The following is an 18,104-nucleotide window of genomic DNA, read 5'->3' on the forward strand; positions in this document are numbered from 1 at the left end:
GGGTGGTCACAGTCAGGCCCTTGTGCTTATAAGTCAATTGCCTATATCTGAGTTATCCCTCTGGTCCTTTCCCTTTTAATTACATATTGTTTGTTCTTCCCATCATTTATTCTTGAGCCACATGAAAGTTTCTCAGGGTTTTTTTTTCTTTCCCACATTAAAACACAGAGAAAATGTTTTTTTTTTCTTTCGTTTGTTTTACTTATCCTCTTAGGTCTTTTAAACATATAACAGTCGGAAGTGCTAACAGTTGGAAACAAGGAAACAACTCAACTCAAAGGTCTAGATGATTCTCTGTCCTCGATTCCACACACTTCTCCTGACTGTTTCCTTGACTATCTGCCCAGATTCTTACAAGTTCACTGTTCACTTATTATTCTCTTTATTTCCAAAGTTTGCTAATGGAAATAAAAGTTCTCCTTTGTCCCTCCCTCCCTCCCTCCTTTCCTCTCTTCACTCCTTCCCTTTGCCCCTCTCCTTTCCTTCTCCCCTTCTTTCTCTCTGTGCTGCCAATCAAGGCTAGATACTCATGCCTGCTAGACATGTCTCTTACCGCTGAGCTCTGTCTTAGCTCCACACATTGCCCTTTCTTCTCCTTGTTTAAGCAGCACGTTTTGTGGGAAAAGGGAAAACAGTTGTTACTAATGCTTTAGTAAGAATCATTCAGGTAGAGAAATGCAGGGGTTCTAGAAGTGAGGAGAAATGACGGAGGACCATGGGAATTGCAGGGAGAGAATAATAAAGCATCCGTGTAAACGAGACCATGATTTGGTTCTAAGCTTGTTTGTTGATAATGCTTGGTGCGGAGCCTGTTAGTGTCACTCAAATGGAATTTTGCCAGCCCACCTTGCTGTTTATCTTCTTGCCTCTGCTCACCCAGAGCCACGTATTTGGAGGATGTACTATGCCATGGATGTTAGAGATCCAAAAGGCCATAATAAACCTAAGGCCAGGAACCAACCATCCACTTGCTGAAACTAGGGCAAGTGTGGACCAGGATACTCTCTTCCTCTTTGTAAGTCTATTATCTCCAGTGTTTGTTAGATGGAGAGATGACTGACATCCTACCAATCAATCAAAACTTACAATAGAACCTTTTGAAGAGACTGAATCTTATGAACCACTGGCAAGTGCTTGATGCCCGTGTTGGATATTAACCTAGAGAGAGAGAGAGAGAGACAAAGCGAAGAGTGAGGAGACATGAAGCTGTAATGTAAACGTTTGTCAAAGCCCAAACTTTCCAAATTCAAAATACCAATTATGGACTGTCAGAAAAAGCTGTTAGAGCCTCCAATATATCTAAATTTTACTGTTATTATCTGTTTCATGTTTAAGAATCTAACCAGGGTCTAGTTAGTTGCTGATTCCTTCGAGCAAAGAAATTTACAATTGGTTTTTACGAGGTGGGGATGGATATTCTGTCATTCGTGTACAGTATCATTTTTGAAATTTGATAAGTCAGCAGTATTCAGAAGTTGTAACTTACAATGAGATAACAAAATTTCCCAAGTTGCAGCAGTTGATGAAGAACTAGCATTTCCCCTTTCAAATAAGTTCTGTTGGGGTTACAGTGTGAGAGTCTACACTCTGACTTTGGGGTATACAAGTAACCTAAGACAGGTTCGACTCTCTCTAGGAAGTCGTTGCAGGTGATTGGAGACAAGTTTTCTGCTGTCAGGAGTGGAGAGATGGTTTTAAAAAATATCCCTCCATCTCATGACAGCAGACCTACCCTGAATCCTTCCTGGTGTTCAGCTTCCTTAAGAATCAAAGCCTGGGAGTCTGAGATGAAATCCACCGATGGCAAATATAGCAAACACTGTAAGTTCAGAGCATCCGAGACAGGAAGCCTGAAGCGGGAGGAGAAAGCTGATCAGCACCAGGGTGAGTGATGGTGTTGGCCACTGCTACTTGTGCTGGTTCCTTAATCTCAAGGACTTGATTTATGAGATCTACAGAACATGCATCAGAATTATTGCTGTGATAGAAAAGTTTGCAGTGAAGGAAAGGGATTTGTATCTCTTGATGGTCAAAGGTAGCATGCTACTAATATCCTTCTTCCAGCTAGGATATTTGTGACTACCCAGTGAGTCTTAGCTCTCTTACCATAGTGCTGATGACCCTCCAGAGCAGAATGTGAGTCATAGGAAATGATGGGTGAGGTGGCAGTGTCCAGCTGTGCCTTCATTAAGCTGGGTGACCTTTTTAGTGGAAGTGCTGCTACCTAGGTGCCTTGAGTTGTCTAGTGACACATGAAATCTTTCGGGCACACCACTTTCTCAAATTTTCTTGGTGTGAGTTGCTCCAAGCCTTCCTTGCACAGCTCTGCTTCTACTTCCTCTCTGTGTGGTCCTTGGCTAAATGACAGCTGGTCTGTGTTGCTTGCATCTTGAAGAACCATTATCAATACACGTTGCTGTGAAGGACTGGAACTCTGGACTAGATTTTTCTGTTTTGTTCCCTGCATCTATATTCAGAGAGTCAGTACATCTTGTCTGTGGATTTCTCAGAGGCTGTGCTCCCACTTGGCTCCTAATATGTGTAGATTCTGATAATCTTTTCTTTTGAATACTTCCACCAAATAATGATGACCTCTTGCTTCTTACTGGACCAAAGGGGGTTTATTCATACACTCTTTCGGAGGATTTGTTATGACATGAATTTCCCTTTAAAAATTAAAAGCTGGGTATGATTGCACAGGCCTAGAATCCCAGTACTTAGGAAGATGATGCAGGAGAATGGCTGTTTGTGGCCAGCCCAAGTTACATAGGTGAGACTCTGTCTCAAAATTAATTTTCTACATAGAGAAATGAACATTTTGGCATTGAGGTCAATGAGTGAAGATAAATGCATAGAGGCAGATGGCTACCACCACATCCCAGATAGTGCAATGTCATTGCCCGGGTTCCCCTGTATTTTCACTTTGCATTTAGCCTCTTCCTAACCCCTGGGCCCCAATAGCCAGCTATTAGTTTTCTGTAGCTATGATTTTGCCTTTTCTAAAAGATCACGTTTTCCAAAATAGAATCATAAAGGGGATAATTTTTGAGTCTAGCTGGCTTTCACTCAGCATGATGTATTTGAAACCCTCCCGTGTTGTGCATTTTAGTTGTTTGTTGCCTTTTGGTGCTAAATAGGATTTCTTCATATGAATGCTTCACAATTTACTTATCTATTTCCCAGTTGAAGTCTCAGCTTTTGTGAAAAATATGTGGTCACATGCATTAATGTTCATATGTTCACATAGTGTACCACACCTATAAAAGGTGCTTTAAAGCTTTAAATGCTGGTATATGCCTGATGTCTGTTGGGTGAGGGAGAGGAGAGGTGAGAATGACAGAGAGAGAGAGAGAGACAGACAGACAGAGAGACAGAGACAGAGAGAGACAGAGCACACATAGCTTTTTCTTTTTCTTTGGCAGATGCCTTGGAGCGCGATTTCTGGGTCAGATGGCAAGCATGTGTTTAAACAGGAAACAGTTTAACATTTTTTTAAACAAGTGTACCACTTTGCATTCAACCCGCAACACATGAGAGCACCAGTTGCTCTACATACTTTGGTTATTCAAGAACTAGACATATTTTTCATCAAAGTAATATATGTACTTATTATGAGGCACAGGAAAAATATAGAGAGAACTTTACAGAAGAAAATAAAAGTCACATCATGGCCCAGTGTTAGCTTCTATTAGTATTTGGAGTCAGATGTGTCTACTAAAATAGCTTTCATGATTGCTCTCCAATAACCCCTGAGATTCTACTCAGTGCTGCTGGGAGCACTGGAGTAACTATCAAGACCCATTACTCGACATAGTCTTATCTCATCAGATCTAGCCTTCTCTATTTTTAGATCTCGTCCCAAGGTGTCCTTCCAATATTCTCCTAATGAGACATCAGAGTATCCATCATATTTAAAATTGTCTCTTGTATATAGGTCTAGAGGGCAGCTTGTGTTCCAAAATCCTGGGTTAATTGCTTGATGTTTCTGAAACATTCCTTGTTTCTGTCACCAGGACTGTATCAAAACTCTAATTCAGTTAATTTGCTTGTCAGGTATCCCTGCCGTTTGGGGCAATTAATCTTAAGCAGAGGCAGGGAGGCCTGGAGGCCAGTAGTCATGAGAACCTGTATGGCATGAACTAGACACAAGCCATTTTACCTCTCCAGGCCAGAAAGTGTTGTGGACTGCGACCGGCCAGGCAGACATTTTACCAAATGTTTCTTTGCCATTTCACCACCACTTGGCTCAGCTTTTACTCCAGCTGTTGCCATGGCAACAGGCTGCTGTTAGATTTTAACGTGGGAGATGCTTGCCTCAGCTGCACTGAGAGGCTTTCATTTTCTGTCCTGGATTTCTATGCTACTTTAAAGGCTGGCATTTACAGAATCCCGATAAGCCATCCCGAGGCCTTGACAAGTCCAGAAATCTTGGGAGTTAACACTGAAGAGGACAATTCCTGGTTGGTGTGGAACTCTCCTCTTCTGTTTCATGTGTGAACCATTCTAAATATATTTTTACATTATGTCTTAGAGGATGGTGGCATGACTGAGCCCCGATTGGCTGGTAGCGTATGACAGCCTGCACGTAGGTTTGTAACACAGTGGCTTGAGAATGCATCCTCTTCCCACACCCCTTTTACAGCACTTGGCCTTGACCCCGGGTCTCATGCATGCCACACAGCTGTCCCACCACTTAGTTATACTCTGAACAGTTTTTCACTTTCTATCTTGAGGCAATGCCTCTCTAGTTTCCCAGGCTGACTCTGAACTCATGTTGTAGTCCAGAAAGGCCTAGAAACTGTCATCCTCCTGCCTTAATCCTCTGAGTATCTGGGATCACAGACTTACACTACCAAGCCTGCACATGGTAATATATTCTCGACTTAATGTTTCTCCTTTCCCCATTTCTTTTTAGTCATCCATATCCTTTCTCTGAGTTTGTATACATACATAAACCACTCAAGTGTCAGCCCTTGTTCAGGCATTTTTGGAGACCCTATGTTAAGACGGAAACCATCTTGCAGTTGTAGAAGGAGATTTAGGACTCTGCCATAAGCCACGTGGTGCTTTGGAGGCACATACGGATGTGGTAATGAAAGGGCTGGAACTGCGCCACTAAAGGCACTCACTTTGGGCATGACTAGAGACTGGGAGGTGAACTACTCCACTAGTCAGTCCCACTTTTGGGTGTGGCTAGAGGCGTGTATGGAGGAGGGAATAAAAGACCAAGCAGCAGAGCCTCTCGCCCTCCTTTGGCTTCTGGTTCCTAGCAAGAGCTTCTTGACTCATCTGTGTTGCCCATTTTCTCTTGTAAGTAATTTCTATAATAAACAGTTACCTATACCCTCAACAAGCATGACGTTTATCATTACAGCGACGCACAATGAATTTCACATTCTGCATAGATTCACAGGTAGTTGCTCTCTTGATGACTTCTTGTGTGTCTTCCATTGCAGTCCAATCATGTTTCTCTTCCTTATTTTTCAGCCAAACTTTCAGAAAGTAGTCTCTGCAGTACTATTTTTGTTGCCTCAATCTCATTTATGTGGTTCAGTCTGCTCCAATCTGATTATTCAACCTACATATCTTCACCCAAAACTCCTATGGTGTCCCAAATTTACCAATCCACCCACTACCAAATACGATGAGCACTCAAGTTTCTATTTGGCTAGAACTTTCTAGATCGCCCGATGCTCTTTGCCAGTCTCTCTGTTGTTTCTGTTATGTCACACTCATTTTTCCCTTTTAATACTCCTTCCGGTTGCATTGTTTTCCTTCTTTTCTCTGTTAGCTTTTGAAGCCTTTGTTGTCTTCTATAGTTCCAGTTAAGCAGATTTTGCTTCCTGTGGTTTCCTACTGTGATTATAGTGAGTTCTGGATTCTCACCTGCAATATGACCTCTCTAGTCTGCCAAGAATGAGATTTTACTTCCCACATCCTCCTGAATGGGTCATTGTCATAGCTGAAAATTTCCCCCTGACAGTTACCTATATCAAACATTTCCTCCTTGCTTCTTTCCCAAGAAGTACATTCTTGTCTATCAATCATATATTGGAAAACTGACAAAAATTGGCTCCTTATTCCTCATCCTCCACTAGCCAGGCCATCCCAAAGCCTTCTTGGATCCTTATCTTGATTCTATGTAATTTTGTCTGCATCCATCGGAACATTCTAAAACAAGCTACTGCCACCCATGCTTTATTAAATAGTTTCTTTTTGGCCCCACACTTCATCTTCTTTTTTTTCTAATCTATTCTCTGTGCAGCATGCAGCACATTCTTCTAAGACACATAAACCGATTGCTTTGCTCCCTTGCTGTGAAAGGTTTATTATTTCCCATAAGACCTAGGGTGAAATTTATATTCTGTACTATCAACTCTTACGTTCCTGCTTCATGCTGTTTCATCAACGCTCTTCAACCTCAATGTCTCTTTCTCTTTGCTTCTCCCTGCCTTTAGTTATTTGCAAAAGCTTCATCTGGAGGCCTGTCACCTCTTCTTCACCAGTCCAATTTAATTAATTATAGATGGAATTTCTTCAGAGAGGATTGGGGCTGCTAATGTAGGTACTTTGCATGGGTGGCCAAAGCTTCCTCAAGAAATCATGAGTTATTAAATGAAAATCTCAGTGCCAGCCAGGTGGGTGATGCCTTCTTAAAAGTTATTGGTTATGGAAGACTCAAAGAACTCAAAGCAACATAGGCTATTTCCATTGCTTTTGGTTGTTCACTGAAACTATAGAGTAGGATCCTATTGCAAAAGATACCATCACTTTACTTTCATGGGAGGGTATAGAGAAATCCATCCTATGGCTTGAAAACTTCTTCCTCACTTGCTAGCTTTCACAGATCTCGAAGATGCTCTGCAGACCACTGGTGGAGAAAATCCATCAATGGTATCCCTTATCCCTGCATACTACAGTACTGATGTCCTACACAAGATGTGCTCACTAATGCAATAGTGGCACCAAGGTTATAGGGGTAGCCAATTGCTTTTGGATTGAGGTTTGGTTCACAGGTGGAATTCAGGTATAGAACTATAAACCTGGTTAAAAATCCTTGTCCCAGGAAGTTCAAAGGCCTAAGGAGAAACCTACTACTGTGCTTTGCTAAAGGAGATGCTGTCTAATTGCCTTCCAAATATTTATCCTTATACCCATATATTAGTGTGGATGTCAACCCAGGCTAAAGAACTTCTGTCTTCATTGGTCACCAGTTAATACAGAGATAATTGACCATTAAGTGCTCAGCCCTAAACAGTAGTACATCAATATCAACCTCACCTCCCTCTAAGGCTCAGGAAACATTGTGGAAGAGGGGGGAGAAAGAGTTGAAGGATGGGTAGGAGTGCTGCGAAACGCTGTCTTCTAGATATGACATGGCTGTTGCACCTGAGAACTAACAGCAGAACAATAGTATTCAACATTCCAACAGGCAATATCCAATTGCACTTACTGGGTTACTAATTTGAAAAGGAAAAGACACAAAAGCGTGAGTTGGTGACATCTGCGGGCAGTATAAAAGGGGAATTGGTGCTCTACATGATCAGAATTCATTGTTTACATGTGTGGAGATATCAAAGAATAAAATACATTCTAGTAAAGCTTTACAAAAGTGAATTAAGTCTCCCAATGTACTCCAAGGACAATTGCATCTTTTTTTAAAGCACCTTTTCTTTTCAGCTGTTCATCAAAATTCCAATGCAGGGCCTGGACAGACAGCTCAGCAGTTAAGACCACTTGCTGCTTCAGAAGAGGACCTAGGTTTGATTCCTGGAACCATATAACTTCTCACAATGGTCTGTAACTCCACTTTCTGGTAATTTGATGCCTTCTTCTGGAATAAAGGCAGAATCTGTGTTTGCCCTGAAAACTTAACATTTCCACCACAGTGGGTAGAGTTTCATTGTGTCTCCCTGGCTGTCTTGGGACTCTCTCTTATAGAGACCAGGCTGGCCTTGAACTCACAGAGATCCACCTGCCTCTGCTTCCTGAGTGCTGGGTAAAGGCATGCGCCACCAAATTTTTAAGGAGGTAATGTGCTATGTGATGTCAGTAGATATGCACATGAGAAATCATGTACGACCTGCAACCATAGCACACAGATTTAACATAGTGTCAGCAACTGCAGATGGTTTTGAGTTTTGTGTAATTGAAGAAGTGGGAAATCATTCTTTTCCAATGAAAACAGCACAAGAGCAAAACGTTTAGCTAATGCCAACAGAATGAGCCCCCACACCCACATTATATAGTGTATACAGACATCCACAGCAGCTCTTTGAAATCCTCTGTCTTTATAGAAAAGAAAACACACAGTGAAAGTGGATAAAATTATTCCAGTAGTGCTGTGTTTAAGACACTTAAAAAGATCTAGTGACCATCTACCTGGGTGGATTATTGCTTATAACTCTGCAGCTGAGATTCTCTATAACCTTAAGATAAGGCAGGAAATGGAGTTCTGACAAACACTTAGCTTTCAATTCATTTCTTCCCTTCTGATCAATAAATTCATGTCTGATGGGGTCTGGAAGTGGGTAATCAGCTAGGAGCACTGTCTCAATGGGTTTGCTTTGGTCAAATGATTGTTTGCTGCAAAATTATTTTGATTCACTCAACTATGGTTTATCTTCTGGAACAGCTAAAGGCCTAAGGGTAAAATGTTAGCAAATTTAAGTTCTGCAAATGAGTCATTCAAAGAAAAGTAACTGTTTTGGAGCTCTCCCCTCCCAATCCCCAGTTTCACATCCCAAGCTGGCGTTAGTGCCTTTCTAACCCGAGTGCCCTTAATCTTTAGGTTGCAATGATAAACTTGTCCTTCCTTTCAGGATAAACTTAGTGGGGTCCTTGCACCTGGTGGGAATAATCCCCACCTGTACTGCCACAGGATAACATACTTGCCTTTCACCAACAGATCACCCTGTGACTCTGAAGCCCCTTGCATCATCGATGCCCTCATTAATCTTGGAGTGCACTCATGGGTTCCTGTTATATTTTTTTTCCTTAAGTTAATGAGATCTGTTATTTCTTCCAGTATAAGCATCGTCCTCCTAATTAAGCAGCATTGTGTCCCAGAGAGTAAGTCAGAGACAATGCCTTGGCTTCAGGGAGTCTGAAGGTAAGTGAGGTTAAGATGGACTCATTCAAGGGATGGACTAGTGCTAAACTCTATGCTATTGATCACTAATGTCTTATAGGTTCAAAAGACTGGAGAAAGCAAAGTGAGCTATAATATCCAGTTAGGAATACATAGAGAAAGAACAAGTTACCAGATATCTAGAGAGTAAAGAGCCTTGTCTTGAGCCAAGTGCAGAGTTGGATCACAGGGGATGGGGGAGAGAGGGTGGTAATGGGAGGGTGGGAAACAGAAGGAGGTTGAAAAGGGAAGGGGGAGGCTATATCTCAAGAACTGTTGACAGTACAAAGATAAATGTAGGTCTGATGGGAAACATAGGCAGCCCCTTCAGTATACTAGAAGAAGAAGAAGACTTGAGACGTCTCTGAGCAGAGGAGGTCCATCTTTTCACTATCTCATCTTGAGGTGTCAAGACCTTCATAGTCAAGGCCAAACCATGGAGGTAACTGAGAAACTACAATGATAACAAATACTTAACCTGCCAAACAGAGCAAAGTCTTTCTAGAAAAATGACAAGACATTCCTGACTTCCCATCCATCAACCAATCATATACTTCTTTATATTATTCCCAAATGCAGCATAGTTTAGAATGAGCGTGTGTCAGACTATGTGAACCTGCTCCCTTTCAGTTTAGGACACGAGGAAGGGACAGAGCTCAGGCCATGGCTTAAATGTTCCATAAAGTGCTTTAGGGAATTTGATTTTCGGAGGGGACTCTGCCAGCTGTTTTACAACTACTGAATTGGAGCTGGCGATAAATGCCAGCAGATAGGGACTCTGCAAAGAAAGACCAAGGGTATCCCAAAGAAGCCATAAGATATGAAGGCTTCTGATGCCATGTTGAGTTTTAACTGCAAGTCTTTAACTGGGGAATTTGTCTATCAGTCATCAATGTGATAAAAGATGCTGGTGTGTGTTTCCTGAATCACTTAGTAAAGATTCGACCGAGTTGAGCATTGCAGGATCTCAGTGTCAGATGGAAAATGTATAAGATGCTTTAGTACAATGAATAGGACCCTAGATTCAAGGACAGTGACCCTAGCTAGGTGGACCTCCAAATAATAGATTAATCTTTGCAAAATTGTCTGTATAAGTGATTGTGCATAGGCACTTGTAGGGGACAGAGAGTCTCATTTCCTGCCATCACAATATTTTACATGGGGCTATCAAACTCCTATATTCAACTCAAATATGCCTTAATATCCATGGAAACAAGGCTCTGTAGTAAACGTGGGAAGCTTAATTAGTTCAAGGGCAGCACTTCCAAGAGTTTAGCCCTACGTGGCTAGGGATCATTCTGACCCTGTGTTCCAGGTACATAGCAAGCTTTTGCTTTGGGTCAGGGCATGTAGTATCTTCTCAGTGGAACTGACTGGCACCAGAGAATCTGGTTAGAGGTCCTGGCTTAGCCCCAGGGGAATGGATTTGCCTTGTGAGTGAGCTGCACCTGCTTTCTTGGCAGTATTACTTCTGTGCTCAGGCGCCAGACTTCTCTTCTGGTTGCCACACTGAGACTATCTTATTTCTCTCAGTTCTAGCTTCCATTTCCCTAACTCTCTAGGGGTAATAAATGCTACTCCCTTGACCTCTGTGGCATCCAACTATCTGGTCACACCAGAGTTTCTCAAATCCTTTCTTTACTCCTATCATCTGCCTCCTTATGATAATGCCTTTCTCAATAATCACCCTTCTATCTGATTAATTTTGTATAGTTTCCGAATCTCGGCTTTTTAAAAAATCAGTATCATACTATCACTTAGAAATTTTGCGTGTGTGAAGGTTAGTGTTTGACAGCTTGACACAAACTAGAGTAACCTGGTAAGAGGGATTCTTAGCTGAGAAATTGGTTCTATCACATTGACCTGTGGGCATGTCTATGGGCATTTCCTTGATTAATGATTGATGTGGGCAGGCACAGCCCATTGTGGATGGTGTCATTCCTGGGCAGGTAGCTCTGGGCTATAAAAGCAAGTAAGCTGAGCATGAGGCCAGAGAGCAAGCCAATGTGTAGCTCATCTCCATGATGGCTGCTTCAGTGTCTCCTTCTAAGTTCTTGTTCAGGTCCTGCCCTGAATCCCCTCAAGAATGGGCTTTGAGGTGGAGTGTAAATCAAGAAAATCTTTTATTCTTCAGGCTGATTTTGCTCAGTGTTTTGTCATACCGACAGATAGTAACTAATACAACATGTCAAAATACAATGTTGTAGCGTTGACAAAAGGTTAGAGATGACTTACAAGACTTTCCCATTTTAAGAGCCAAGTGTGACTTTCTCTGTGGTGACAAGTGGTCATATTATAAATATTATATAATAATAATATTATAAAGCAGATACTTTTGAATTAGATACATTTGAAACAATTCTTTAAGGGAAAAGAATATATTGACAATGATTAATGCAATAGCATTTGAAAAATCTATGTTACATAGGGAACTACAAGTGTATGTATGTATGTACGTATGTATGCAAATGGATATTTTACTGACTCAAATGATGTATGTCATCTCTCCAGCCCTCATTATACATATTTTAAAAATAAGAAAATATTCCTTTCCTATCCAATTTAAACCTTTCCATGTGACTTTGGATGTTTTCTTTAAAAACATGAAAATGCAACAGCTCAGTAGTTTGAAAGAACATCTGATTGGCATTAAGGAAGAAAATTTACTAGCTGCATTTTGTAAAAACGAAACAAAACAAAACAAAAGATAGGATGTGATAACCCAGGGGCTTCAATTACAGAGTTCTTCTATTAGATCAGCTTATTTTAATGGTTTGTTTTTGGTGTTTTGGTAGCCATTGAGATCCCATATCAATATGATCTGTGGATTGCCTTTCTTAGGGTTAAAGTAAGCATTAGAAAAATGACAAATCACACCCCAATGACACTGTTTTCTCTACAGTATTGGTATAGATAGTGAGTCAAAAACAAAAAATAAACACCACCTTTGTACCATGTACAACACCATATAAGGGAAGCTCAAAGTGTAGAAATCCATTATCTCTATTTCAACCTTCATTAGTTTTGCATATTTATACAGCACATGATACTGTAGTTGTGTGCATATCTACTTTATGATCAAAGTGACTTTTTTTTTAGGACATACTTGTAATGGAGGGTTATGGCTAGAAATTAGGACCACGTATTCTACCATGTAGGGTATTTGCTTGGAAAAAGTGACCTCTGATTCTGAAGAGGAGCCCAGTGGAAATGTCAATGGATTTGTGCTCTGACATTCTGGAAAGTAGATATAGATTCATAATAATAATGGTCAACACTTATTGAACACTTCCTATGAGCCAGGTACCGCACCAAGCACTTACCATTGATTATTTTATTTATTTCTCTATACCACTTTAGAAGACAGACTGAGAGAGATCCATGAAGTTTCTCAAAGCCACACAAGGAGAGGCTGGAGGTTGGACCAGGTCTTTCTCAGTCTCCTTTAAGGGCGTACATCTCTGATTGCCACAGAATCTCATTGTGAGAGAGCTGTCCCCCAGATTGCCCTGATGCATTCTGTGTTTCCTACCCCTGGCAAAGCGGCCTAATGTGGAAGGGTTCTTGGTGAGAGGGAACTGAAATAATGTCTCTGAGATGGCTTTCATTTTAAAAACACTGGGGGCAGAACTCCTTCTTCTGAAAGTGAAAGGCTACAATGGCGATTAAATGGGGGAAATACTGGGTTAATGGGGCTGAGCTATTCTTTCCCCAGGTATCTTAAAGCCCTTAGCATTCACTAGAAATGTCTATGCCAAAGAAAACACATGCTAGTTTTCTTGCTCTAAACTTTAGACCCCCTCCTTTCCTGGAGTTTGGTGTGTTCTACTCAACCTTGGAGGCCCTAGCAGAAAGTAAAGCATCTATACGAATTTCTTTAACTGTAGATTAGTTGATAAAAATACCATTACCATGAGGGCATAACTGATAAAGCTCTCTCATGCAAAACATTCATTAGTTAGTTCATGTGTTCCTTGCCCATGATGTAGATCTGGACTTTATAGAACAGAAAACTAGAACTTCATTAGTGAGAGGGTGGACTCTCAGGTACAGTCTGGGTTAATTTCTACCAGTGTTGGCGGGCACTGTCTGGTGGCTCCTGTAAACTGTGATGAGGACAGGTAAGTCAGGAGCCTCTGCAAAGTCATCTCCAGCCATGGAGACTCGCAGCCTCGGGATCTGGGTAAAAGAAAATCAATCATGGAGAGCTGTGCCTAAAACCCTGAGAGGCTATCCCTGACAAACGGGCCTGTTTATAATGTAATAATAAAACTAAAACCGGAGATGGGTCACCTGTAGCTCTTGCTGTTGATGTCACTTGCCCATTTATGTAGAGCATGCTACAGGCTACCATCATGGCTAAGGCAGATCTTGGTGTAACCTGAGATCGATCACGGAGTTGCTCTGACACAGGGATCTATAGTCTTGGCTTCTGGAAACATCTCTCACACACACTGACCTTGAAAACTGAGTGAAGAATGAATTTGGGATACATCTTTTGAGAAGCATTTCCTGAAGGCAATTTTGAGTTTCTCCTTTTTAACAGCTCATCCTGGCAAAGGTGGAACGGCTTGCTGTTCCACTTAGGTTGAATGAGGGCATTTAAGGAAGCCACATGCCAAATTTTATATGCTATACAGACTTGGGCCTTGTAAGAAGTACAAGACGCTCATGCCTGGGAGGTAAGTGGATCCTAGAGGTTGGTTACGCAAGTCACAGTCACTAGAATTCTCTTCAAGGAGAGGACACAGACATGACCATATCTTGTTATGTTTGTAGCACATATAACATGAGCTTCTTTGTAATTCCTGTTTCTATAGTTAGGAGGGGCCGGACTTAGAAAGGCACAGCTGAAGTTCTAGACTTGAACCAGGAAGAAACAATTTTTAGGATACCTGTTTTCTTAGCCTGTGCCATTCCCCAGTGCAAACATCCACCTCCCTTAGAGCCTGTGAAGAAGGTACTGTTATCAGTCACATTTCACAGATAAGGAAACAGGCTGAGGGACTTCAAGGTGACCTGTCCGATAGAGAGAGTAAGGGTGACGGCTGAAGCCTGGCTTTCGGGGTGGCGTCTTCTCAACTACGTTCTTTGCAGCACACTCCATTGTCTATACAGAAACTTCCCAAACCTGAATATCTCTGATTAGGTTCCCAGCTAATGCTCTTGCCAAGCACCAACTTTTGGAAACCTCCTTGGATGCTGAAGGAAGAGTAAGTTGAATCAAATGACCGATTTGTGGTCAACAGTTACTTTTACATCACATTCGGAGGCCGCCAGAAACAGTTAATATTTTAAACAGTTTGCATACCCTTTCCCACAACTCATTTCCGAGATAAATTATTTAGAGCGCTATTTCTTCAGTACACTTCAACTTCGCTCAGGTGGATGATCACAAACTCCAAATGGCAAACACATTATGGAGGTGTCAATGTGCTCTGAACACTGGGCAGATTTGCAATGACTTCCTCTGTGTTCTACACAGCTCTGTGGGATGGACTGGGTGAGAGTCACACATTGCTGGCTTTGGGTCTTCATTCTACCCATTATATAATCTCTTGAGTTTCAAAACCCTTATCTGTGGATCGGGAAAGGTATCTTACCTTACTGTTTGGGGCAAATCTGGGGTAAGACAAATTGTATGAACAAAATGCCCATTACAGAATCTGTCATGTGCTACATGCTAAGTAAGAATCACATTCCAGAATCTATCATGTGACACATGCTCAATAAGAATGTCCTTAGGCCTCCTGCTCCCAAATAATTTTGTAGTTCAAATATTGACCTTGCTCAGTCCAGTCACTGTTTCACAACCTTGTGCTTCCATCTGTGACATAGACCTGTCACGTAATAGTCCACAGGACTTTTGTAAGTGAATGGGTGCAAAGTGAGAGTACTTTTCAAAGTCATATTCCTGTCACCCACGCTGGTGACCAACGCCTTTTGACTCTAAAATGCTGCACTTCTCTTTTGCGGGTGCGACAGCTATAATTCTCTCTGGTTTTCTTCTTTTGATGTGTGTGCAGTCACAGTGTAGATTCACTGTGTATGTAGAGACACTTATGTGTGTCTATGTTGACACGGATAGAGCATATGTGTGCTCATGCAAATATGCATGTGCAGAGACCTGGGACTGATGCCGGGAATTTTCTTTAGTTGTTCTCTACCTCATTCTCCAGAGATGGGCTCTCCTAATGAGACCTGAAGTTTGGTGATACACTAGTTTTGTCAAGCCAGCTTGCTCTGGGGATGCCCTGTGTCTTTCTGCGGCTGTGATAAAACACTCAGGCTGGAACCTGGCTCTTGGACTCGACTGTCAGGGAAAGGGTTTTTTTCTCATTAGCGTTGGTGTGTGGTCTGGCCCTTGCCATGGAGATGGTGACGTGACGAATGAACTTCATGAGGAAGTTGCCAAGATGCCGCTCTCACAGACCCACCATCCATCTGTTCTCTGCCCACATCTGTGTGCACCAGCTAGGTGAGGGAAGAGCTCGCTGCTTTCTGAACCAGGCGTTATCTCTGTAGGTTGATCACCGTGGGTGAGTTTGTGATTAATCTGCAGTGGAACATTTATGCAATGTCTGCCGAAGATGAAAACAGTCCTCTTCAGAGTGTTTGTCACGGCGGTGTTCGCACTCTGCAAAGCCCCAAGATATTTCCCTAAAAACAGCAGCTGCTTCCCTCTAACCATGAAAACAGAAAGCCTCCACACCGGGCCTGGGTTCCCACTGAGGGCCCACTGTGTGTTGATCTTGACTCCAAGTAGAGGTGTCTGGGACAACAGTGCTTGCTCTAGTTAGGGTGTAGGTACAAGCCAGGGCAGGCATCATCTGCCAATTCATTACTCTTCGGTCATGAGTCAACCAATTCTGCAGTCTGGTCAGCCAAAGGATGCATTCTTCATACAGTCATGCCCTCATAGCGGGTACCAACTTCCCAGGCAAAGCCAAGGGCTTGGGGCACTTGGTTAGAATACACCCGTTGTAGGAGCTCATAGCCCAACATACTATGAATGTTAATGTAGATGACAGCAGTGAGTATTTAGAAGCAAGGAGCAAATATACCTCTCCTCTGACAACTACTACAGAGCAAGGGGAAAGCCTAACCAATGAATCTGCGTTGAAACGGGCTGCTCTAAGATAGAAATGACTATTCTCCCTTGCCTCTTTCTTTCCTTCTCCCACCCTTCCCATTTCTGCTACAAGGTACTAGGGATCTTTCTCCTTATGCATTAGGGATTCATTGCTAAGAAGAAAGGAAAGGAGAAAGACAGGCAGGCAAGGAGGGAGGGAAAGAGGGAGAGAGAGAGAGGAAGGGAGGGAGGGAGGGAGGGAAGGAGGGAGAGAGTTCATTTGTCTGACTCTGTGCCTTTGTTCCATGTCTTGTCTGCTTTTCCTGCTTACACCATCCTCTGGCCAACTCTTTTGGAGATGGTGGCACTATTGTGTGTCCTCTCCCAGGGATAACTGCAAGTCTAAAGGTGTCTATAAAGACACTGCCAGAGCTGGAGTAGGAAACAATAGCTTATAGATCCTTTGGTGTGAGCTTTGCTGTTGTCCTTCTATACTCTTCTGTTCAAGGAGTCTCTAGTTCTACCAGAGCCTGAGATGGATCATACCAGGTCACCTCCAATGGTTGCTGGGTGCTATCTGCCTTCAAACAACTGTCACCATAGCCAATGTTGAGGTGCCTTTGGTTATTTGTGAGGGAGGGTCCAATGTAGCAGGAATGTGTTCTATGGTTGTCCCTTAGCACAGGGTCTGGGCTTCAGCTGGCTGGAGTCTCTCCGTGCATTTATAGCCCAGGGATAGGAGCTGACCAGGCTTTTGAAGTACAGTTTGCTAATTCTGTTTACCAGATGGAGGAACATGGAAGGGTTAATGAACCACTGCCTAGGCGTATGTGAGGTGGGGAAGATGATACCAGCAATGAGGAAGAAACTGAGGTTAAGCTCTATTCAGCTAATTTGAGTTCTCTGTTCTTGTATCTGATTTTCAGTGAAGAGAGAGAGAGGCCCATCTTACTCCAAACTTAATGACAGAAGGCCACACATGACTTCTAAGAAGTAACCTGAGCAAATTACATTAGACAGATTGTGCAGGTGTGTGTGTGTATGCTAGTGTGTGTATTTGTGCATGCATGTGCTAGTGCATGCATGTAATTACGTGTGTGTGTGTGTGTGTGTGTGTGTGTGTGTATAGAGATAGTTAAGGCACAGAGCTCACTAGGCAGTCTAACCAAATTGGTGAGCTCTGGTTTGAGAGACTCTGTCTCTAAAAGTAAATTGGAGAACATCAAGGAAGACGCTAGACACTGACCTCTGGCTTCCACACTTACGTGTGCATTCACACGCATGTACACACATGCACACACATATAGACTCACACACTTACACTAGGCACCTACAGCAGACACAAACACAGAAAAATGCTAATTGCTCTGGTAAAAAGAAATAAGACCTGAGCACACTGCTAGGAATTGTTATATCAGTTGATTTCCTCTCTGAAGGAAAGGACTCAAGCTCCTGCAGAAGAAAGCTTTCTGCACAGGGAGGAAAGGTTAGCAGTATAAAAATAATGCCAAATTTACAACCACAAGGGGCCCTTGCCTTTGGGAGCAGTCATGCTCATATAGAAATCTCATCTCGAACAACCATGTTACCCTGCAGGTGACAACGCTAAAGCAAAGTCAGATTTGGAAGAAATGTTACTGATAAAATAAGCAATTTTGTAGTCTTCATTGTGTCCAAAGCATCTTGGTAGTCATGGCAACATCCTGAGATGCATTGCCGACAGCCCAGAAGATAGCTAATAATTTCATCTTACTAATCATAGCCCATGTAAGATGACTAGGTTCTTGATGAGAGTCATCTATCACATGGGTGTGTGGGAGGTCAGGGTAATGAAGTGAACGGACCAAAATAATCTCAATTAAGTGTGCTTCCATGTGGCCCAAAGGTCAATCATAGGCCACT

At 42.3% G+C, this 18,104-nt stretch overlaps 1 protein-coding gene across 1 annotated transcript in view; it reads right to left on the reverse strand.

Moving 5' to 3' along the window:
- Fshr (follicle stimulating hormone receptor) overlaps positions 1–18,104 on the reverse strand; it is a 158,234-nt gene that overhangs the window by 23,285 nt on the left and 116,845 nt on the right. Inside the window, 1 exon segment of the mRNA NM_001281565.1 lies at positions 1,087–1,158. Within this exon segment, the coding sequence (NP_001268494.1) occupies positions 1,087–1,158 (72 nt within the window).

The sequence above is a fragment of the Mesocricetus auratus genome, unplaced genomic scaffold, assembly GCF_017639785.1.
Source record: "Mesocricetus auratus isolate SY011 unplaced genomic scaffold, BCM_Maur_2.0 Super-Scaffold_100676, whole genome shotgun sequence".
Lineage (NCBI taxonomy): Eukaryota > Metazoa > Chordata > Mammalia > Rodentia > Cricetidae > Mesocricetus > Mesocricetus auratus.